The 23,382-nt window shown below is 45.2% G+C and overlaps 1 protein-coding gene across 1 annotated transcript; it reads right to left on the reverse strand.

Annotated features, from left to right (window-relative positions):
• Positions 1–267: 267 nt before the first annotated feature.
• Positions 268–23,078, reverse strand: LOC126085472 (very-long-chain 3-oxoacyl-CoA reductase-like). Its single transcript, XM_049900905.1, has 11 exons — positions 22,894–23,078; positions 22,281–22,327; positions 11,138–11,213; positions 10,803–10,913; positions 10,588–10,655; positions 2,828–2,872; positions 2,623–2,657; positions 2,348–2,429; positions 1,771–1,836; positions 1,341–1,490; positions 268–1,171 (listed from the first exon to the last, which is right to left on the reverse strand). Exons 1-11 carry the CDS (start codon positions 23,051–23,053, stop codon positions 1,055–1,057), a joined length of 957 nt encoding a protein of 318 aa, XP_049756862.1. The 5' UTR covers positions 23,054–23,078; the 3' UTR covers positions 268–1,054.
• Positions 23,079–23,382: the final 304 nt, after the last annotated feature.

The following is a 23,382-nucleotide window of genomic DNA, read 5'->3' on the forward strand; positions in this document are numbered from 1 at the left end:
TTCCACAGCAGCTGCTGTTACCCCTATTTTTCAAAACAGTTTATTGAGATATAATTCACATATCATACAGTTCACTCATTTAATGTGTACAACTCAACGGCCCTTAATACATAACACAGAGTTGTGTAAGCATCGCCACAATCAACGTTAGAACATTTTCATTACCCCCAAAAGAACCCCTGCACCCCTTAATCAGCGCCCTCCAACTCCAATGCATTTCAAGCTAAGTGGCAGACATCGGAACATTTTCCTGAAATTATTCACCTGCATATCATTAACTAGAGTTCAATATTTGCTAATGGTCTTTTGTTGTTGTTGCCTTTAAGTCACAATTAGAAAAGACTTACTTAGAAAGACGCTCCCACTTCCAAGGCAGAAAGGAATTCACCCAGGTATTCTTCTGGTCCTTGTGTGTTTCCTTTTTTACATAGAAGTTTCTAATTAATTTGGAGTTTATGTTGGTGCGTGTGAGGAGTGTTTCCAATTTTATATTTTGACCCCTCTCTTCTTTTTAAATTATTTTTGAGATATAGTTCACATACCCTAAAGTTCCACCCTTAAAAAATTGTACAAACCAGTGGCTTTTAGTACTGTATTTCCACAAAGTTAGATGGATTGACACAGTGGCTGCCAACAATGGGCTCAAGCAGAGCAAGGATTGTGAGGATGGCGCAGGACTGGGCAATGTTTCATTCTGTTGACTTGTACATAGGGTTGCTAGGAGTGGGAAGCCACTCGATGGCACCTAACATAACATAACATTCACAAAGCTGTGCAACCATCACAGCTACAATTATATATACATATATATATATATTTTTTCTTTTTTTCCTCCAAATGGTTATGTAGTTGTCTTGGTGCCACACGTCAAAAACTCCATCTTTCTGCCAGAGGTTTTATCACTAAGTGTCCAGGTTAGTTCAGGAGTCCGATTCTGTTCTAATGGTCTGCCTGCCCTTTTATTCCAATGTGTAGGGCATCTTTGTTCACATCGCCAACATCCCTCGGCCAGGATTCTGGAAAGAGGAGTGGACAGGCAGCGACCGCGCCTGCCTCACTCCCTCTCCACAGCCTTTTTCTTGCCACTAAGCCAGGCCACCAATAGAGGCATAAGCTTGACTCCCCATCTACTGCAAGTAAGCCAAGTGGGCACGAGAGACAGCAGGAAACTCTAGGAAGGAAAAGTGCCACGGATCAGTACCCACTCACTCTTGGGCATCTCAGCCCTTCCCCTCTACCCCAGCCCAGGGTGGGGGCCTCTCTCTCCTCCTGAGGATCAGTGGACTTAGACCTGGAAATGTCCCCCCAGTCCTCTGCCTGTGAAGGCCCCATGAAGTCACCTGCACCGCGTGACTGAGGCACCCAGAGGTGTGGGAGGACAGGCCAAGGGTGTGCACCGCCTGCCTAGCCCAGTCTTCGGGACTCTCCACCAGCAATCCGGTTTGGAGGCGACGGTTCATATTTGTGGAGACAACAGCAGGGCTCACCGTCTGCAGGAACGAGGGAGTAAAAGAAAGGACCTCCCTTCCAGCCTGAGCCCCCGCCCCATTCCCGGAATCTCACTCGCTGCCATCCCACGAGGGTCTTAGGGCTACCGCCTGAGGCCCCGCCCCCGTGAGACCACGCCCCCGAGCACCTCCCCACTGGAACCCTGTATCACCGTCCTCTAGGGGACCTCGCCCCCTGTGCGCCCCGGCCCCAGCAGCCTCACTGTCTCTAAGCTCCCAACCCCCTCCCCTTGGATCGCTAAGCCCCTTCTGAGCCCGGCACCTGCACAATGACCCCCTCAGACAAGTACTCTGCGGCCACCGCCAAGGAGAAGTTTCGCACAAAGACCTGTGGAGGAAGAGAGAGACGTAGGGTCCCAGGACGGAGAGCCCCACCCAAGCTGAACCTCGCGCCCCACGGACTCCCTCACCCACCCCTCTCCCTGTTTGAGAACACCTCGAGGTTCCAGAAGACCTCCAGGCTCAAGGCCAAACTCCTGACAGCTGAGTGCCTCCTCGTTCTAAACCCTCCCCTATTCCCACACACCCAGTCTCTATTAGAATAGACGCCAGTCTCTTAATTCCCTCGCCTCCTTCCAGCCTCCAGGTGTTTGCTAGCTCCAGGCTGTTCTCTAGATTCCCGGTCTCTGCTTCTTTAAAAAAAAAAAAAAAAAGTTCTGGCTTTCCCCACTGGGCTGTGCCCCAGATTTCCGTCTGACCTATGAATAGGCCCAGACTTAAGTGGCACTTAACACCCCTATTCAAGAGTTTTTCACCATGACCTTCAATGCCTGAGGAGGGCGCTAACGGAGGGATTTCATGCCTGGGCAGCACAGCCCGGACCTGTGGAGTCTGGGTACCTTAGTGGCCGAATAGACTGCTAGGAATGGGTTGGGGCGGCTTTCAGACAGAGAAGAGACGTTGATGATGATGCCTCGGCGCCTGGAGGAGCAAGAAGTGGTTGGAAGGTAGTGACTGTCCGGGGGAGGAAAGGGTCCAAAGCGTTTCCCCAGCCCCATCCCTTAGGCGAAGCCCTGAGACGCTCAGAGGGACAGGGAAGAGTTGGAAACGTGAGTGGGGCAGCTGGAGAAAGGAAAAAGCCTGGAGGTTGGAAGAGAAAGAAGCTGGCTCATACCTGGAGACCATTTGGGGCAGGATAATTCGAGTCATCTGGGGAGAAGAGTAGGCAGACCCTGTCTTCCCCTTTCCAATCCTCTCCTCCCTCCTTATCAGATCCACCCCTACTCCTCTAGCTTCCTCCGTGCCGGTGCTGAGGGTGCTGGGGGCCACCCTGCATGCTCAGGATGACCTCAGACCCACTGCTCCTGGCCCAGCCTCACCTGGAGCACCGACATCATGTTGCAGTTCACAATATCCGAGAGCCTCTGGGGAAGAAAAGGGACCCAATCACTCCCTCCCTTCATCGGCCCTACCTACAACTCCCACATTTTCTCATTTTGTAGCTTATATTTTTACACAGAATCTATTTATTTTTAAATTTTATTTATTTATTTTGTTGAGAATATACACAGCAAAACATAGGCCAATTCAACAGTTTCTACCTGTGCAATTCAGTGACGTTGACGACATTCTTCTAGTTGTACATCTATTCTCACCCTCCTTTTCTGAGTTGTTCTTACCCCATTAACAAAAACTCATTTTTAAGAGAACCCATTTTTTAAAAGTAGCACCTCCTGGAATTTTTTTTTTTTTTTTTTAGTTTTAATAATCTATTTAATTGAATATACCTTTAATATTACCATGTTTGCATGGTGCCATGGATTAAATTGTGTCCCCCAAAAATGTGTGTATCAGTTTGGCTGGGCCATGATTCCTGGTATTGTGTGACTGTCCACCATTTTGTCATCTGATGTGATTTTCCTTTGTGTTGTAAATCCCGTCTCTATGATGTTAATGAGGGGGAATGGGTGGCAGTCGGGTTGATGACCTACTGCCATCAAGTCAATTCCTACTCATAGGGTTGATGACCTACTGCCATCAAGTCAATTCCTACTCATAGCAACCTTATAGGACAGAGTAGAACTGCCCCATAGAGTTTCCAAGGAGTGCCTGGTGGATTTGAACTGCCGACCTTTTGGTTAGCAGCTGTAGCACTTAACAACTAAGCCACCAGGGTTTGGATGTATCTTGAGCCAGTTTCTTTTGGGATATAAAAGTGAGAAGGGAGTGGAGAGACAGGGGGACCTCATGCCACCAGGAAAGCAGTGCCAGGAGCAGGACGCATCCTTTGGACCTGGGGTTCCCACGCGGAGAAGGTCCTAGTTCAGGGGAAGATTTATGACAAGGACCTTCCTCCAGACAGAAAGCCTTCCCCTGGAGCTGATGCCCTGAATTTGGACTTCTAGGCTACTTTACTGTGAGGAAATAAATTTCTGTTTGTTAAAGCCATCCGCTTGTGGTATTTCTGTTATAGCAACACCAGAAAACTAAAACACATGGAGTGAAATTTTTTTTATTAATATTGTGTGAGTGCAAGTTTACACAGCAAATTAGGTTCCCATTTGACAGGTTCTAAAGGAATTGTTTTTTGAGTCAGAATCGACTCGACCGCACTGGGTTTTTTGTTTTGGGGTTAAAGGAATTGTTCCGTGACATTATACATTTTTTACAATGTGTCAGCATTCTCTTTAATTGTGTTCTCGTTGTTCCATTTCCAGTGATTTAGTTCCCCTGCCCCTTCTCTTCTTTGCATAAGAGTAACTGTTGACCTTTTAGTAGCTTTTTTCCTAGAATTTAAGTGCACACACCTTTTTGGCCCAGCAACTTCACTGGTAGAAATCTGTTTCTTTGTAAGATACTCACATATGTGGGAAATGAATACAATACGTTCGAAAAGATTCCTTGAAAAACTGTTGTTGTTATTGTGTGCCGTTGAGTCGATCGTATATCCCTCCTTTCAGTTCTTTTAAAATTTCTCTCAGCAATGTTTTATGGTTTTTTGTAAGGAAAGGTCTTGCATATCTTCTGTCAGATTTATTTCTAGGTATCTGATGTCTCTTACTACTATCATAAATGTTATCCTTTTTTTAAAGAATTACTTTATGATTATTCATTGCTAGTTTATAGCTATAAAATTCACTGTCTTGATTAATAAATTCTTCCGGATTTTCTATATATACAGTCCTGTCATCTGCAAATAATGACAATTGTATTTCTTAACAATTGTATTCCTTAGCAATTTTATTTCTTAACAATTAACAAGTGCAGCCTGTTTCCTAGCCTTATAAATATGATTTGCTTTTTTACCTGGTTCCACTGGCTAGCATCTCCTGTAAAATGCTGAATAGGAGTGGTCTGTCTTAGTCACCTAGTGCTGCTGTAACAGAAATACCACAAGTGGATGGCTTTAACAAAGAGAAGTTTATCCTCTCACAGTCCAGTAGGCTAGAAGTCTGAATTCAGGGCACCAGCTGCAAGGAAGACTTTCTCTGTCAGCTCTGGAGGCAAGTCCTCGTCATCAGTCTTTCCTTGGTCTGGGAGCACCTCAGTACAGAAACCTCAGGTCCAAAGGACGCGCTCTGCTCCCAGCACTGCTTTCTTGGTGGTATGAGGTCCCCTTGTCTCTCTGCTCACTTCTCTCTTTTATGTCTCAAAGAGATTGGCTTAAGACATTATCTAATATTGTAGATCTCATCAATACAACTGCTGCTAATCCATTTTATTACATCATGGTGATGAGAATTACCACACAGGGAAATCACATCAGATGATAAAATGGTAAACAATTGTACACTCATACAAGGGAATCATGACCTAGCCAAGTTGACAGATATTTTGGGGAGAATCAATTCAGTCCATGACAAGGTCGTAGCAGACTTCCTTGTCTTGTTCCCAATCTCATAGGAACAGCATTCAACATTTCACCATTAGGTATGATGCTTGTTGCTAGTTCTTTGTAGTTTGCTTGTCAGATTAACACTTTCCTTCTATTCCTAATTAAAAAATTAAATAATGGACATATGTTCATTCTTAACAAATACTTTTTCTGTATCTTTACAGATAATCATATGAGGTTTCTCCCTTTTTTTCTGTTAATGTGATGAATTATATAGATTGATTTTCAGATACTGAACTATCCTTGCATTCCTGGAATAAAGCTCACTTAGTCATGATGTGTAATTCTTCTTATATATCACAGAGCTTTCTTAGCTAATTATTTTGTTTAGGATGTTTGCATTTATATTACTGAACAACATTGATCTCTAATTATCCTTTCCTGTAATTTCCTTGTCAAGGTTTGGTATTATGATCATATGCCTCGGAAAATGTGGACCCTTTTTCTAGCCTTTGGAACAGTTTGGAAAAGATTGGTATTATTTTTTTTGATAGGTTCTTTTTTAATTGTGGTATAATATGCATAACAAAATGTACCATCAGAACCACTTTAAAGTGCAAAATTCTGTGACAGTAAGTACATTCATATTGCTGTGTAACCATGACCACTATTTCCAGAACACGTTTATCAGCCAAAACAGAAACTCTATACCCGTTAAACAATAACTTTCCATTCTCCCTTCCTCCAACCCATAGTAACTGCTATTCTACTTTCTGTCTCTATGAATTTGCCTCTTCTAGCTAGATACCTTATATAAGTGGAGTCAGACAATATTTGTCCTTTTGTGTTTGGCTTATTTCACTCAACATCATGTTTCCAAAGTTCATCCATGCTGTAGCATGCATTTGAATTTTATTTAAAAAACAAACTTTTTTCTGTTTTGCTGATGTTTAGTAATACTAGCTAACATTATATCTAATAATAATAGCTAACATTTATTAAGCACACAACCAAAGTTTATGTGCATTATGCCATTTATGTGCCTTATTCCATTCCACTCTCATAACAACCCTATGAAGCCAACAAAAATATTTATTCCTATTTTATGGATGGAAAACTGAGTATCAGAAAGATGAAGTCATTTACCCAAAGTCACACAACTGATTAAAAAAAAGAACTAAAAATTCTACCATCCAAGTCTCCTTTCTCAGGAGATTACTAAAGGGTATGCTTCAACAACATGAAGGAGTAAACCAAAACATGCTATGACCTGTGACAGAGGAAACAGGGGCTCCCTGGAATGAAGGTGAAGGGACGTCCCAAGATTCCTGCCACAGAAGGCAACCAGTCTAGACAGAAGCAGGACAGAAAACCTTTGGAGAGATTTCCAAGATGAAATTGGTTACTCGGGAGATTAGGCCAGGTGATGTTCCTCTGAAAGGTCACAGCCTTGAAAACCCTATGGAGCATAGGGTCACCATGAGTTGGAATCGACTTGAAGCCAACTAACTACAACAAATATAATGTAATCATATTGTATGATTTTGTTTATATGAAATGTCCAGAATAGATAAATCCACAGAGACAGAAAGTAGATCATGGTTGCTAATGGATATGGGCTGTGTGTGTGTGTGTGTGTGTGTGTGTGTGTGTGGAGGGGGTGATAAAAATATTCTGGAATTAGATAGTGGTGGATGCACAATTCTTTGAATATACTAAAAACCACTGAATTCTACACTTTAAAAGGGAGAACTTTGTGGTATATTATATCTCAATAAAGCTGTTACAAAAAAAACAAACACACACACACAAAGATGAAGTTGGTTAGAATAGCTGATACGGTTGGACATTTTTTGGATTATAGCTTGATGTAACGAGAAGGACATGGAAACCCATAACAATGAAAAATACCAAGACAGTTACTAGCTCCAGGGAGAATAAAAAGTTGTTCAAGAAAGGAAAAGTAATCATACTCCACTACATGGCTTAGCTCTGAACAGTGTTTTCATATTCCCTTGCAGCCACATCTATGAAATACCACACCGACGGATGGAAGGCCTGAAAGGGTGTGTGTTTGTGATGGAGGGCACAGGCGTATGTGAATGAGAAATGATCCCACTGCAGGGAAACCAAAACCAAATCCATTACCCTTGAGTCCAGTCCAACCCAGAGCAACCCTACAAGACAGAGTGGAACTGCCCCATAGGGTTTCAGAGGTGTGGCTGGTGGATTCGAACTGCCAACCTTTTGTTTAGCAGCTGAGCTCTTAACCACTGCCCCACCAGGGCTCTCTATTGTGGGTAGTCACTAGATACTGGCCAAGACTGAAAAAAAAAAACAACACCATTAGGCCAATTGACTGGATTGTCCCATGAAGCCATGACCTTAAACCATCAAACCAAAATAACTAATCCCATGAGGTGCTAAGTGTGCCTAAGTGGTATCAATAGCTACACTTTTTTTTCTTTAATTGTTTTGAGAGTAGGTTGTATTTTATATGGTTAAGTGTCTTTGAAATAAAATTTCAACAGTTTAGAATTTTTGAAAACCTATGACCAGGTTGATTTTTTTTTTTTTTCTAACATGGTAAATCCTGTTTTAGAGATGTTAGAAATTAATAGTAAAGCTCTGGAATGATTTGTTAGCACTGTTTTTAAGAGCTGTTGTTTCTGCACTTCCATGGGCTATTTATGAAGAGTCATTTCCAACTAAGCGGATAAGTTAATTACAAATAACTTTATTCTTTAAAGCTATTTTCTAAGGGTGTATGCTGGTAAATACATGTTATGAATTACACTGTGTCCCCCTAAAATGTGTGTTAACTTGGCTAGGCCATGATTCCCAGTATTGTGTGATTGCCCATCATTTTGTCATCTGATGTGATTTTCCCGTGTGTTGTAAATCCTGCCTCTATGATATTAATAAGGCAGGATTAGAGGCAGTTGTGTTAATGGGCAGGACTCCATCTATAAGATTAGGTTGTGTTTTAAGCCAATCTCTTTTGAGATACAAAAGTGGGAAGTGAGCAGAGCAACAGGGCGGCCTTATACCACCAAGAAACGAGAGCCGGGAGCAGAGCATGTTCTTTGGATCTGGTGTCCCTGTGCTGAGAAGCTGCTAGACAGGGGAAGATTGATGACAAGGACCTTCCTCCAGAACCGACAGAGAGAGATAGGATTCCCCTGGAGTTGTTGCCCTGAATTCGGACTTCTAGCCTTCTAAACTATGACAGAATAAACTTCTGTTTGTTAAAGCCAAAAAAAAAAAAAAGATGGACACTATAAACATTATTTAAATGTATGAGGCTATATTTCTTAAAAGGTTGAAAGTAGTAGCCTCTAGAATAATAGCTTCCAACCAGTTGTGGTTTTGCTCCCCAAGGGACGATTTTGGTTGCCACAACTAAAGGGGGGAGTGCTATCGGCATTTTGTGGGTGGAGAACAGGAATCCTGCTAAACTTCCTAAAATGCACAGGACAGTTCCCACAACAAAGAATCATCTAGGCCCAAATGTCAGTAGTGCTGAGGTGGGGAAACCCTGCCCTAGGGAACAGGAAATGGAAACAGGGGCATACTATTTTCTTTAACAAGCCTTATAGAAACATTTGACTCTTTAAGTGTAACTTTAGTTCAAAAAATAAACACTAGAGAAAAGGATATTTAATTAGTCAAAAGGGATCAGCTGTTGAGAGAGGTACAGCGACCATGTGACATCCATTGGAAGAAGTGTGGACATATGTGCACAGGTGATGAAGAGAAAAGAAGCTGTGAGCTCAAGAATGGTCCCAAATAGCAAGCCAGTCAATTGACATAGTACAGTTCATAAAGTTGATGCTGTATATCCTAGTTTGGTGAGTAGTCCCTGGGGTCTAAGATACAAATATTGGTCTCTATTAATCTGGAGCAAAAGAGAAGGAAGGAAACTAGAGAGTCAGAGAAGGAACTGGACTACAGGACAAAAGGTCTCCGTGAACCACAGCCTCCTCTACCTTGAGATCAGAAGAACTAGATAGTGCCCAGCTACCACTACCAAAGGTTCTGATCAGGGTCACAGTAGACGGATCCTGATAGAAAGGGAGAAAAATGTGCAACTAAACTTCAAATTCTCGTATAATCCAGATTTAATGGACCTAATGAGACTAGAGGAATTCCCAAGACTATTGCTCTGAGATAGTCTTTAAATCTTGAACCAGAACTATGCCCTGAAGTCACCCATAACAGGTTAGCTCAAAATGAAAGAATGTCACCCTTGAGTAATGCTCTCTTTTTAAAAATTATCTGTATACAACTCCCACCAATCGATTGAGTAGACTACGCAAATAAGGTGCTTTTAGCCCAGCAGGGGGATTGGACAGCTTGCAAATAATGCAACAGTTATTTTAAAGCATAGATGGGAAGGTTGAGGGGCAGTGAGACTAATTTAAAGGGAAAGGAACAACTAGAACTGAAATAATGAGAACTTTGACACAATGTACAGAATGTAACCAATGTCACTGAATATTATGTGTAGAAATTGATAAATGGGAAGCTGTTTTGCTGTGTATACTTTCACCAAAAACACAATAAAGTATTTTTTAAATTTTAACTAGAAGAAGGGTGATCCCAAATAAAACCAAAAACAAACAAACCCACTGCCGTCGAGTAGATTCCGACTCGAGTCGATTCCGACTCATAGCGACCCTATAGGACAGAGTAGAACTGCCTCGTAGAGTTTCCAAGGAGCGCCTGGCGGATTCGAACTGACGACCTTTTGGTTAGCAGCCGTAGCACTTAACCACTACACCACCACGGTTTCCAAATAAAAACGTGTAAATCTATATGTTCCAGATGGCAGGCACTTGTCTCCCATGAGGGTAACTCCTTGAAGTGGAATATAAACGGGCAGAACCATTAGGGGCCACTGAGCCTGTGCTAATGGTGGTGGAATAATTTGGAAAAGGATAGCGATAAGGGTTGCACAATATGAAGAATGCAATCAGTGTCACCGAATTGTACACGTGGAAATTGTTGAATTGGTGGTCTTTTTGTGTATATTTCCACTGCAATTTTTAAAAAAAGGGTAGGCTCAGGCCCATCCTGAACAGTTGTACCGGTTAGGCACTGCAGAAGGGCGCCCCATCGAAAGTGCCCTCATTTGCACCACAGACGTCATAAATTTGTAGCTTCTGAAACAATTTTCTTGCAGAAGGCGATGGACTACCCGGTCCTAACAAAGTCAGTGTATTGTGCCGGTTTTCCAACAGAGGGCAGCAAAAAGTCAGAGGAAGAGGCGCCACCGGCAGGCTAATGCCGGGTTTCACTCACCTTGGCTGGGTCCTCGACATCGAGCATTTTCCAAAAGCCCTCATCATAAAGCATGCCCACATTGTTCACTGAACGAGAGGACACACACATGGCTTGTGTCACTCTGACAGTCCCAAGGAAACTGGACAGGGTCAGAGGGAGGGCCCACGGGGTCAGGGTGAGTTGAGAGTGGGGGTAGTTGAGGGGGGTGCTCCCGAGAGCAGGGGAGGACATACCGAGTACTCCAATCTCCAGGCCCTTCAGTCCTTCCTCAATGGCTCCGTAGATCTCCAAGCCCCCGGTGAAGTCGGCCTGGATGACTCGTGTCAAGGTGCCATGAAGCCGTTCTGGCGGGGAGGGTGCAAGGCCAAGCCAGACCCATAGCTGCAGTCCAGTCCCACCCCTGCTTCGCCCCTGTCCCCACCCAGCACCTGTCCCTGTACCTTCCCTGGGTGCACCCCCAATCAGCCCCTGTCCAGCCCTGACCATGCCCCCCCCCCACCAGTCCAGCCCCAACCGCTGCCCCAGCCCCGGCCCTGGAGCTTTCCCAGCCCAAGCTCCTGGGTCTCACCTATCTCCTTTGCCTCCTGTTCCAATTTGTTCAGGTTTCGACTGATGAGGACGATGTTCAGGCCTCTCTTGGCGAGCTACAGGGGATTGATTGATTCATTCATGCATACACGCAACAAACTGCAATGCCATGGATCGTTTTTATATGGCCTTTCTTGTTAAGGCTGTGTAACTCCCACCAAATGATTGGGCGGAACTACGCAAATGAGGTGTTTTTTGGCCCACCAAGGGCATTGGACAGCTTGCTAATAATGCAAATAAGGTGCATGGAACCCTTGTGGGGGTTGTTGTTGTTATTAGGTGCCGTTGAGTCTGTTCCGACTCATAGCGACCCTACGCACAACAGAAGGAAACACTGCCTGGTCCTGATCCTCACAATCGTTGTTATGCTTCAGCTCATTGTTGCAGCCGCTGTGTCAATGCACCTCGTTGAGGGTCTTCCTCTTTTCCGCTGACCCTGTACTCTGCCAAGCATGATGTCCCGCTCCAGGGGCTGATCCCTCCTGACAACATCTAAAGTATGTAAGATGCAGTCTCGCCATCCTTGCTTCTAAGGGGCATTCTGGTTGTACTTCTTCCAAGACAGATTTGTTCATTCCTTTGGCAGTCCACGGTATATCCAACATTCTTCGCCAACACCACAATTCAAAGGCATCAATTCTTCTTTGGTCTTCCTTATTCATTGTCCAGCTTTCACATGCATATGATGGGATTGAAAATACCATGGCTTGGGTCAGGTGCACCTCAGCCTTCAAGGAGGGGGGGACATGCAAATAAGGTGTATGGAACTCTAACGAGGGGTTTGGTCAGTTTTGCCATCCTCCTAGGATTGGAAGAGAGCCAATTCCAGAGCAGAGGGGGACCTCACTACCACCAAGAAAGAAGAGCGGGGAGTGGAACTTGTTCTTTGGAACCTGGGTCCCTGAGCTGAGAACCCCTTAGACCCAAGAAACAGCTGTAACACCAGAGATGGCGCAAGACGTCGAGAAGCAGCAGCAAGTGCCACAGACAACCGGTAGCAGCAGAGTCAGCCTGAGATGGTAGGTACAGTGGGCTTCCTGGTCGACGGGGCAAGAAAGCTGAGGGTCTTTGAGCTGGGGCTTACTGGAGGAGTGAGGTGCCTCTGGGCACTTACCAGTGGAGCTAAAGAGCTTTGTAACATTTGCCAGAGCAGGGCAGAGGCCAGGCTGAGAGACCGAGGGACCGAGAGAGGCCTGCCTGTGCGCACGGCTAGGAGGCTGTTCTAATGGAAGATCTGTATCCTGAGTCGTTTCTGATCCTGAATTGTAACCTGTTACTTCCCTAATAAACCCAATAACTGTAAGTAAGGTCCCTGAGTTCTGTGTGGCTATTAAAATGAATTATCAAACTCAGCAGAGAATTAGAGAGTGCCGTGGGAGGGACAGCTGGTGTCAGAGTTGGTAAAAGGTTGGAGAGAGGAGGTACGTCTGCCCTCCGCCTCACAGGAATCAGCCTTGGGCTGTTGATGCTGATGGTGATTCTCCCCTCTCCTGAACTTAGAGATCAGATGTCCCAATACGCCATTTTTACGCAAAGATTTACTGAATGCTGACTGAGGTCACACGGCGTTGCAGGCACCGTGGATAGAGAAGCGAGCAAAAGAGAAAAGCAAAAGCCTGCCCTTAGGGAGCCTGTATTCTGGAGATAAAGTATTCCAGGTAGAAGGAGCAGCAGTGCAAAGGTCCTGGTGGCATCTGAGAGGACAGCATGGGGTCCAAGGGTACACTGAGTGAAGTGTTCAATTGTATATGAGCTCAGCGAGGTGACGGGGGCCAGGTTATAGGGCCTTGCATGTCCCAGTACAGGCTTCGGCTTTAATCCTCAGTGATATCAGCATCCACTGCTTTGGGTATCCCTTCCTTCCCTCCTTCTCTCCTTCCCTCCTTCCTTGCTTCTCTGCTTCCTTCCTTCCCTCCTTCTCTCCTTCCCTCCTTCCTTGCTTCTCTGCTTCCTTCCTTCCTTCCCTCCCTCCCTCCCTCTTTCCTTCCTTCCTTCCATCCTTCTTTCCTTCATACGTTCATTCAAAACGTGGTTACTGAGCACCTGCTCTTCGCTAGGTGGTACTGGGAACACAGGGTGACTGTGACAGACCCAGTCCAGCCCCTCCCTCGTCCTGAGTCCCAGTGTCACTCCCACCTACCCTCTACTCAGCAGCCAGTGGGGTCTTTCTAAAGCACAAACCTGCCTCTACCTCTCTCCTGCTCAGAACCTGCCATGGCTCCCGAGTGTCCTTGGGACAGAAGCACACTCTGTCCTGCATGGTTGGGCCTGAGACTCATGCCCCCACTCCTCTATGGAAAGCCTGGCACAGCAGACTGTCCATCCAGCCCCCACAAGTGCCCCCTTCCTGCCTCCGGGCCTTTGATGTGCAGCCCCTTCAGCCCCAAATGTCCTCCCCCTGGAAACAGAGGAGTAGCAAATGCTTGTGGAATGGGTGGCCCATCAACTGGGTGCATTTTTGGTGCAGGTCTGACCCTCTCAACCTCCTCTCACAGGGTGACAGGATCTGTGGAACTGAGCACCCATCAGGCATCTGAGCGGTTGAGGCTGTGTCATAGTGTGAAGGGATGTTATGGATTGAATTGTGTCCCCCCAAATTATGTATTGTAAATCCTAATCCATGAAAGAAGTGAAGAAAAAATTCAAGCCTCGAGTTGCAATATCGAAGAATACTATGTGCAAATATTGAACAAGGCAGGAAGCATCAAAAGAAGATGGAAGGAATACACAGAGTCACTGAACCAAAAAGAATTGGCTGATGTTCAACCATTTCAGGAGGTAGCATATGATCAGGAACCAAGGGTACTAAAGGAAGAGGCCCAAGCTGCACTGAAAAACAAGGCTGTAGGAATTGACAGAATCCAATGGAGATGTTTCAAAAAACAGATGAAGTGCTGGAGGTGCTCACTCTTCTACGCCAAGAAATTTGGAAAAGAGCTATCTGGCCAACCTACTGGAAGAGCTCCATATTTGTGCCTGCTCCAAGGAAAGGTGACCCAACTGAATGTGGAAATTATCATACAATATCATTAATATCACACCCAAGTAAAATTTTGCTGAAGGTCATTCAAAAGTTGTTGCAGCAGTGTATCAGCAGAGAACTGCCAGAAATTCAAGCCAGATTCAGAAGAGGATGTGGAACGAGGAATATCATTACTGATGTCAGATGGATCCTGGCTGAAAGCAGAGAGTACCAGAAAGATATTTACATGTATTTTATTGACTATGCAAAGGCATTTGACTGTGTGGACCATAACAAATTATGGATAACATTGCGAACAATGGGAATTCCAGAACACTTAATCATGCCCGTGTGGAACCTGTACATAGACCAAGAGACAGTCATTTGAACAGAACAAGGGGATACCGAGTGGTTTAAAGTCAGGAAAGGCGTGCATCAGGGTTGTATCCTTTCACCATACTTATTTAATCTATATGCTGAGCAGAAAATCTGCGAAGCTGGACTATATGAAGAAGAACAGGGCATCAGGACTGGAGGAAGACTCATTAACAAATTGCAATATGCAGATAACACAACCTTGTTTGCTGAAAGTGAAGAGGACTTGAGGCACTTACGAGGATTAGACTGGACTATGAGACATAAAATGATACTGGTGAGGAGTGTGCTTCTTAGTTGAAGTGGACACATGAGACTATGTGGGCAGCTCCTGTCCAGAGGCGAGAGGAGAAGGCAGAGAGGGACAGGAGCTGGTTGAATGGACACAGGAAATACAGGGTGGAGAGGAGGAGTGTGCTGTCACATTGTAGGGAGAGCAACTAGGGCCACATAACAGTTTTTGTGTGAGACACTGACTTGAACTGTAAACTTTCACTTAAAACACAATAAAAAAAAAATGAAACTGTCAACACCACAGAAGAAAATACATGAAAATGACAGCATTAAATTCATAAAAATATCTATTAATAATTACACTGAATGTAAATAGACTAAATGTACCAAAAAAGAGAGAGAGTGGCAGAATGGATTAAAAAAACATGATCCATCTGTATACTGCCTACAAGAGACATGCCTTAGACTCAAAAACAGAAAAAACTAAAACTCAAAGGGTGGAAACAAATCACCAATTTCACATGGAAAGGGAAGAGGCCCCAGATAACTAAAGCATTACTGAAGAAGAAGAACAAAGTGGGAAGCCTCACACTACCTGGTTTTAGAACCTATTATCGGTAGTCAAAACAGCCTGGTACTGGTACAACAACAGACCAATGGAACAGAAGTGAGAAGCCAGACCTAAACTCATCCACCAGGGATCTCATTGCTGATGTCAGATGGATCCTGGCTGAAAGCAGAAATACCAGAAAGATGTTCACCTGTGTTTTATTGACTATGGTAAGGCATTCGACTTGTGGATCATAATAAATTACAGATAACATTGTGGAGAATGGGAATTCTGGAACACTTGATTGTGTTCATGAGGAACCTGTACATGGATCAATTGTGAGGGTGGCACAGGACCGGGCAGTGTTTCGTTCTGTTGTGCATAGTGTCGCTATGAGTCAGAACCAACTCAAAGGCACCTAACAATAACAACATAAGCAGCTGATATTTGACAAAGGCCCAAGCTCCGTTAAATGGGGAAAAGACAGTTTCTTTAACAAATGGTGCTGGCATAACTGGATATCCATCTGCAAAAAAATGAAACAAGCCCCGTACCTCACACCATGTACAAAAACCAACTCAAAATGGATCAAAGACCTAAATATAAAATCCAAAACAATAAAGTTTATGGAAGAAAAAAAATAGGGACAACGCTAGGAGCCCTCATACCTGGCATAAATAGTATATGACCCATACCTAACGATGTACAGACACCAGAAGAGAAACTAGATAACTGGGAGTTCCTAAAAATCCAACTTACACTCATCAAAAGATTTCACCAAAAGAGTAAAAAGAGAACCTACAGACGGGGAAAAAATTTTTGGCTACGACATATCTGATAAGGGTCTAATCTCTAAAATTTACCAGATGCTGCAACACCTCAACAACAAAAAGACAACCCAATTAAAAAAATGGGTAAAGGGTATGAACAGACGCTTCACCAAAGAAGACATTCAGGTGGCTAACAGATACATGAGGAGAGGCTGACGGTCATTAGCCATTGTTGTTGTTGTTGTTAGGTGCTGTCAAGTCAGTTCTGACTCATAGCGACCTTATGTAGAACAGAATGAAACACTGCCCAGTCCTCTACCATGCCCACAATCGTTGTTATGCCTGAGCCCATTATTGCAGCCACTGTGTCAGTCTCTCTCTTTGAGGGTCTTCTTCTTTTTCATCGACCCTCTACCAAGCATGATGTCTTTCTCCATGGTCTGATCTCTCCTGACAACACGTCCAAAGTATGTAAGATGTAGTCTCAGCATCCTTTCTTCTAAGGAGCATTCTGGTTGTACTTCTTCCAAGACAGATTAGTTTATTCTTTTGGCATGGTATATTCAATATTTTTCACCAGCACCACAATTCAAAGGCTTCAATTCTTCTTTGGTCTTCCTTATTCATCGTCCAGCTTTCACATGCATATGATGTGATTGAAAATACCATGGCTTGGTTCAGATGCACCTTAGTCCTCAAGGTGACATATTTGCTTTTCAACACTTTAAAGAGGTCTTTCACAGCAGATTTACCCAATGCAATGCATCATTTGATTTCTTGACTGCTGCTGCATCTCACATACTTTGGACATGTTATCAGGAGGGATCAGTCCCTGGAGAAGGACATCATGCTTGGCAGAGTACAGGGTCAGTGGAAAAGAGGAAGACCCTCAATGAGGTGGACTGACACAGTGGCTGCAACAATGAGCTCAACCATAACAACGATTGTAAGGATGGCTCAGGACTGGGCAGTGTTTCGTTCTGTTGTGCATAAGGTCGCTACGAGTCGGAACCGACTCGATAGCACCTAACAACAACAACAAGCTTCCATGGGTGTTGATTCTGAATCCAAGTCATGCTATTAACAAGGTTTTCACTGGCTAAACCTTTTCAGAAGTAGACTGCTGAGCCCTTCTTCCTAGTCTGTTTTAGTCTGGAAGCTCAGCTGAAACCTGTCTGCCATGGGTGACCCTGCTGGTATCTGAATACCGGTGGCATAGCTTCCAGCATCACAGCAACACGCTAGCTCCCACAGTATGACATACTGACAGAAATGTGGGGGCATTAGCCATTAGAAAAATGCAAATCAAAAGCACAATGACATACCATTGCACCCCAACAAGGCTGGCACTAAACCAGAAAACACAAAATAATAAATGTTGGAGAGGCTGTGGAGAGACTGGAACAGTTATGCACTGCTGGTGGGAATGTAGAATGGTACAACCACTTTGAAAAATCATCCTTCCTTAAGAAGCTAGAAATAGAAGTACCATACAATCCAGCAATCCCACTCCTTGGAATATATCCTAGAGAAATAAGAGCCTTCACACAAATAGATATACGCACACCCATGATCATTGCAGCACTGTTCACAATTGCAAAAAGATGGAAACAACCTAGGTGCCCATCCACAGTTGAATGGGTAAACAAATTATGATAGGTACACACAATGGAATACTGTGCAATGATAAAGAATAATGATGAATCCATGAAACATCTCACAACATGCACGAATCTGTAGGGCATTACGCTGAGTGAAATTAGTCAGTTGCAAAAGAACACATATTGTATGAGACCACTATTATAAGAACTCAAGAAAAGGTTTAAACACAGAAGAAAGCATTCTTTGTTGGATATGAGGGTGGGGAGAGAAGGTGTCATGGATTGAGTTGTGTCTCCAAAAAATATCTGTCAACTTAGCTGGGCCATGAGTCCCCATATTGTGTGATTGTCCACCATTTTATGCGATTTCCCTATGTGTTGTAAATCCTATCACTATGATGAAATGAGATGGATTAGTGGCAGTTATATTGATAAGATATATAAGATTAGAAGGTGTTTTAAGCCAATCTCTTTGAGATACAAAAGAGAGAAGTGAGCAGAGAGACAGGGGGACCTCATACCACCAAGAAAGCAGCCCCAGCAGCAGAGTGTGTCCTTTGGACCTGAGGTTCCTGTGCTGAGATGATCCCAGACCAAGGGAAGACTGATAACAAGGACCTTCCTCCAAGAGAGAGAAAGCCTTCCGCCTGGAGCTGGCACCCTGAATTCAGACTTCTAGCCCACTGGACTGTGAGAGAATAAACTCCTCTTTGTTAAAGCCATCCACTTGTGGTATTTCTGTTATAGCAGCACTAGATGACTGAGACGGAAGGGAAGGGGAATTCACTAACTTCATAGTAGACAAGAATCATTGTAGGTGAAGGGAAGGACAACACACAATACAGAGGAAGTCAGCACAACTGGGGCAAAGCAAAAGCTAAGAAATTTCCTGAACACAGCCAAACACTTTGAGGGACAGAGTAGCTGGGGCTGGGGCCATAGTTTTGGGGGACATATAGGTCAACTAACATAACAAAATTTGTTAAGAAAATGTTCTGCATCCCACTTCGGTGTGTGGCATGTGAGGTCTTAAAAGCTAGCAAGCGGCCATCTAAGATGCATCAATTGGTCCCAACCTACGTGGAGCAAAGGCAAATGAAGAACACCAAAGACACAAGGAAAATATTAGCCCAAGAGACAAAAGGTCCACATAAACCAGTGACTCCATCGCTCTGAGACCAGAAGAGCTAGATGGTACCTGGCTACCACTGATGACCACCCTGACAGGTAACACAACAGAAAGTCCCAGACAGAGCCAGAGAAAAGTGTGGAGCAGAGCTCAAATTCATGTAAAAGGACCAGACTTAATGGTCTGACAAAGACTGGAGGAATCCCTGAAACAAGGTCCCCTGGACGCTCTGTTAATCCAGAACCAAAACCATTCCCAAAGCCCACTCTTCAGACAAAGATTAGACAGGACTGTAAAACATAAAATAATACTCATGAAGGGTGTGCTTCTTAGTTAACCAGAGACCAAAGGGGTGGCTCCTGTCCAGAGGCAGGATAGAGGGCAGGAAGGGACAGGAACTGGTTGAATGCACACAAGAAGCCTGGGGTGGAAAGGGGGAGTGTGCTGTCACATTGCAGGGATTGCAACTAATGTCACATAACAATTTGTATATAAATTTTTGTATGAGAAATTAACTTGAGCTGTAAGCTTTCACCTAAAGCACAATTTAAAAAAAAGTTTATTAGTGGTTACTAGCGGAAATTAGAGGTGGGGGGCGGGGGAAACAGGGTTATTGTTAATAGAGTACTGACTTCCGGTTTATAGTGATGGAAAAATTGCACTGATTAAGAGTAGGACTGGTGGCATAGTGGTTAAGAGCTATGGCTGCTAACCAAAAGGCTGGCAGTTCAAATCCACCAGGTGCTCCTTGAGAACTCTGTGGGGCAGTTCTACTCTGTCCATAGGGTCGCTATGAGTCGGAATCGACTCGACGGCAACAGGTCATTAATGTAATTGCTGTCAATAAACTGTACACCTGTAAAACTTTGAATAGACAAAAGTGGTGTGATAAGTATATTTACAATAGTGACAGGAAAAACAAAGAGTAGAGCTGCTGAGGTTGCTTATGCACAACCAAACACCTCATGGGAGGTGTAGGATCATGTTTCATAGGACATCCCGGTTAATTGGGATGTTTGATGCTTCTATTCCAGGCAGTGCTTGGGGGCTTAAAAGCCTGCAAGCAGCCATCCAAGGTACAACAACTGGGCTCTATTCAGTTGGAGCAACAGAGGAAGAAGGAGAGTCAGGAATAGGTGGGGGAAATGGAATGTGTAGCTAACTGCCTCCATGAACAACTGCCCCCTTTGCCATGAGCCAAGAAGAACTGGATGGTGTCCGGCTACCATTACTGAACATTTTAATAAAATATTTTATAGAAGAATCCTGATCAAAAGGGGGAAAATGCAGAACAGAATTTCAAATTTTCATGAGCTCCAGACTTTTTGGAGCCATTGAGCTGAATGAACCCCTGAAACTATTGCCCTGATATAATCTTGAAACCTTACACCAAAAATGTCCCCTGAATTCTTCTTAAAACCAGACAATAGTTTAGCCTTGAGCATTATGCTCTTTTAAGATTTATCTACATGGGATTGAACTGACGACAGCATCTTGAAAGTTTTGACAAGAAATGTAGGGGGCAGTGAGTTTATGCTAATGGGGGAGGAAGAACTCAGAAAAGGAGGATGAGAACAGCTGTACAACTTGAAGAATGTAATCAATGTCACTGGATTTTACATATAGGAATTGATGAATTGGTGTGTTCTGCTGTGTATATTCTCAACAACAATGAAAAAAATATGTATATATGCATATATAAAACAAAACCGAAACCCATTGCTACTGAGTGGATTCTGACTCATAGTGACCCTACAGGACAGAGTAGAACTGCCCCATAGGGTTTTGAGGGAGTGCCTGGTGGATTAAAACTCTTGACCTTTTGGTTTGCAGCCATAGCTCTTAACCACTAGGCCACCAGGGCTCCATATATTCAATCTATGACACCTTCTCTCCCCATCCTCATAACCATCAAACAATCAATGCTTTCTTCTGTGTTTAAACCTCTTCTTGGGTTCTTATAATAGTGGTCTCATATAATATGTGTTTTTTGCAACTGACTAATTTCACTCAGCTTAATGCCCTCTAGATTCATCCATGTTATGAGATGTTTCACGGATTCATCACATTATTCTTTATATATATACAGCCTTGGAAACACTATGGGGCAGTTTTACTCTGTCCTATAGGGTCTCTATGAGTTGGCATCTACTCAGTGGCAACAGGTTTGGTTTTTTATCATTTGGCACAGAGTCCCTGGGTGGCGCAGACGGTTAAGTGCTCTACTACTAACCGGAAGTTGGAGGTCCAGACCTACCCAGAGGTGCCTCGGAAGATTGTTGTTACTGTTACTGCTAGGTGCCAAGTCGAGTCAGTTCAAACTCATAGCAACCGTAAGTACAACAGAACGGAACACTGCCTGGTCCTGCACCATCCTCACAATCGTTGTTATGCTTGAGCCCCTTGTTGCAGCCACTATGTCAATCCATCTCGTTGAGAGTCTTCCTTTCTTTCGCTGACCCTCTACTTTACCAAGCATGATAACCCAACGCACTGCCATCAAGTTGATTCGGACTCATAGCTACCCTAGAGGACAGAGTAGAACTGCCCCACAGGGTTTCCAAGGAGTAGGTGGAGGATTTGAGCTGCTGACCTTTTGGTTAGCAGCCAAGCTCTTAACCGCTATGCCAACAGTGCTCCACCAAGCATGACAGGCTTGGCAATTTGCTTCCAACAGGTCACAGCCTTGAAAACCCTATGGAGCACAGTTCTATTCTGCATACATGGGGTCTCCCCAAGGACAACTAACAACAACCTTTGACACTGTGGATTTGATTTATTGATCTTGTTTACATCTGTTTCCCTAAGGGCAGGGTCTTTTTTTGTTTTTAATCTGTTTTGTTCACTGTTGTATCCCCAACATCTGGAACCATGATAACCAAAAAAAAAAAAAAAGTTGCTGTAGAGCCGATTTCAACTCTACTGTACTCTGCACTCCATAGGGTTTTCACGGCTGTGACCATCTGAAGCAGATTGCCAGGACTTTCTTCCAAGGCACCTTTGAACCACTAACCTTTCAGGTAGGTTCAAACAGCCAACCTTTGGGCTAGTAGTCCAGCTCTTAAACATATGCAACACCCAGGGACCATCACAGGTGGTCAGTAAATACATTTTGAATGGCTGAGGAAGGAGAACCCAAAAAAAACCCCATTGCTGTGGAGTGGATTCCTACTCAGAGCGACCCTATAGGACAGAGCAGAACTGTCCCACAGGGTTTCCAAGGAGTGCCTGGTGGGCTGAAACTGGCAACCTTTTGATTAGCAGCCCTAGCTCTTAACCACTACCCACGAGGAAGGAGAGGGGGCGGTAAGAGCACAGTGTAAGTCTGTGACCCCAGCCTGGGGGGCAGGGGGAAGGTTAGCTGGAGGAGAGGACGTCCGAAGCAGCCAGACAGACCGCAGAAAAAAGTAGCAGTCTAGTAGGAGCGGCTGATAGGCCAACAAATCCCAGAAGTTACCACCAACCACAAGGCTCCAATGCGAGGTTCCAAAGCTCAGCTCACCTCATGTGCGTAGGCCTTGCCTATGCCGTCGGTGGCTCCGGTTACGGCTGGAGGAGAAAAAAAGGAGCGGGGTGGGGGTGGGGGGAGTGAGGGGGGTTGGCGGTGTAGGGGTGTGGGGGTCGGTGTGGGGGGCACAGCGTGAGAGGGTGGGGGGTGAGGAGGTGTCGGTGATGGGGGTGAAGGGGCGGGTGGTGGGGATGGGGGTAGGGAGGGTGGGGGGTGAGGGGTGAGAGGGTGGAAGTGGGGGGGATGACCTCCTCTCTTGGAGACCTTGCTCAGGTGCTTCTCCAGCCCGAGGGGGAGCTGTGCCTGGACTTAACCTCAGCTCGGCCCAGGTCTATCCCTCGCCGTCTCTTTTCCCTCCCCTCCCCCCACCCCCAGCCCTTCTGGCACCTTTTCTGGGTCCAGGACCCCTTCCCACACCTGCTCCACTCACCTGTATAGGTTCAGGTTTGGGAGCTTCATGCCTCCCTTGCCCGGGTGCCCTCGTTCTTCATCGCTCTTGCTTCCTGGAGCCTCCCTCCCTGCCCCTGCCCAAATGGGTGACCCTCACCTTTCATCTGTCCTCGTCCCTGCATCCCCCACCCGTACCTGCGGGACGCGGAGCCCTCACCTGCCCAGGCTCCGTGCGCTCGGAGCCAAGCGGCGTCCCGGCGGACTGAGGGCAGCAGGTAGACATAGACTGCGCGGCCCGCCCCCCACACCGCCCTCAGCATCAGCCACGCGGCGGTGAGGGCGCCCAGCACGCCCAGCGCATCCCACCACGCCACCATCGCAGCTGCCGCGGGTTGCTACTGAGCCGGCCTCAAGTCCGAAGGTTGCCTTTAGGAACCGGTATTTCAGCACTGCGGGACCCGCCTGCGCCCCGCCCCTTACTCTAGCCGTGTTCGGGGCCCTGTTCTAAGCCACAACCCACGTTTGTCAGCCGGTGCACCGCTCTCCATGGAGCTTATCTGGCCGGACGTTGACCCAGGTCAAGGTCCAGATGCACGGCCCTCCAAAAGGCGCCCTTTGTTTGGGTCGCTGAACACAGCTAACCGGGGGCCTGATTTGATACTACCAATTAGAAGGTTCTAGTTGACCTTCCAAACTAAGATAGACG

Source organism: Elephas maximus, chromosome 11 (genome assembly GCF_024166365.1).
Source record: "Elephas maximus indicus isolate mEleMax1 chromosome 11, mEleMax1 primary haplotype, whole genome shotgun sequence".
Taxonomy (NCBI): domain Eukaryota; kingdom Metazoa; phylum Chordata; class Mammalia; order Proboscidea; family Elephantidae; genus Elephas; species Elephas maximus.

Bases quoted from the DNA above. Each gene is read 5' to 3' on its own strand.
- LOC126085472 (XM_049900905.1), bottom strand. From the start codon at position 23,053: ATGGTGGCGTGGTGGGATGCGCTGGGCGTGCTGGGCGCCCTCACCGCC. The intron at 22,328-22,893 runs GTGAGGGCTCCG...TTTCTCCTCCAG, and splicing joins AGCGCACGGAGCCTGGGCAG to CCGTAACCGGAGCCACCGAC. The intron at 1,491-1,770 runs GTGCCGGGCTCA...TCGTTCCTGCAG, and splicing joins CTGAGGGGGTCATTGTGCAG to ACGGTGAGCCCTGCTGTTGT.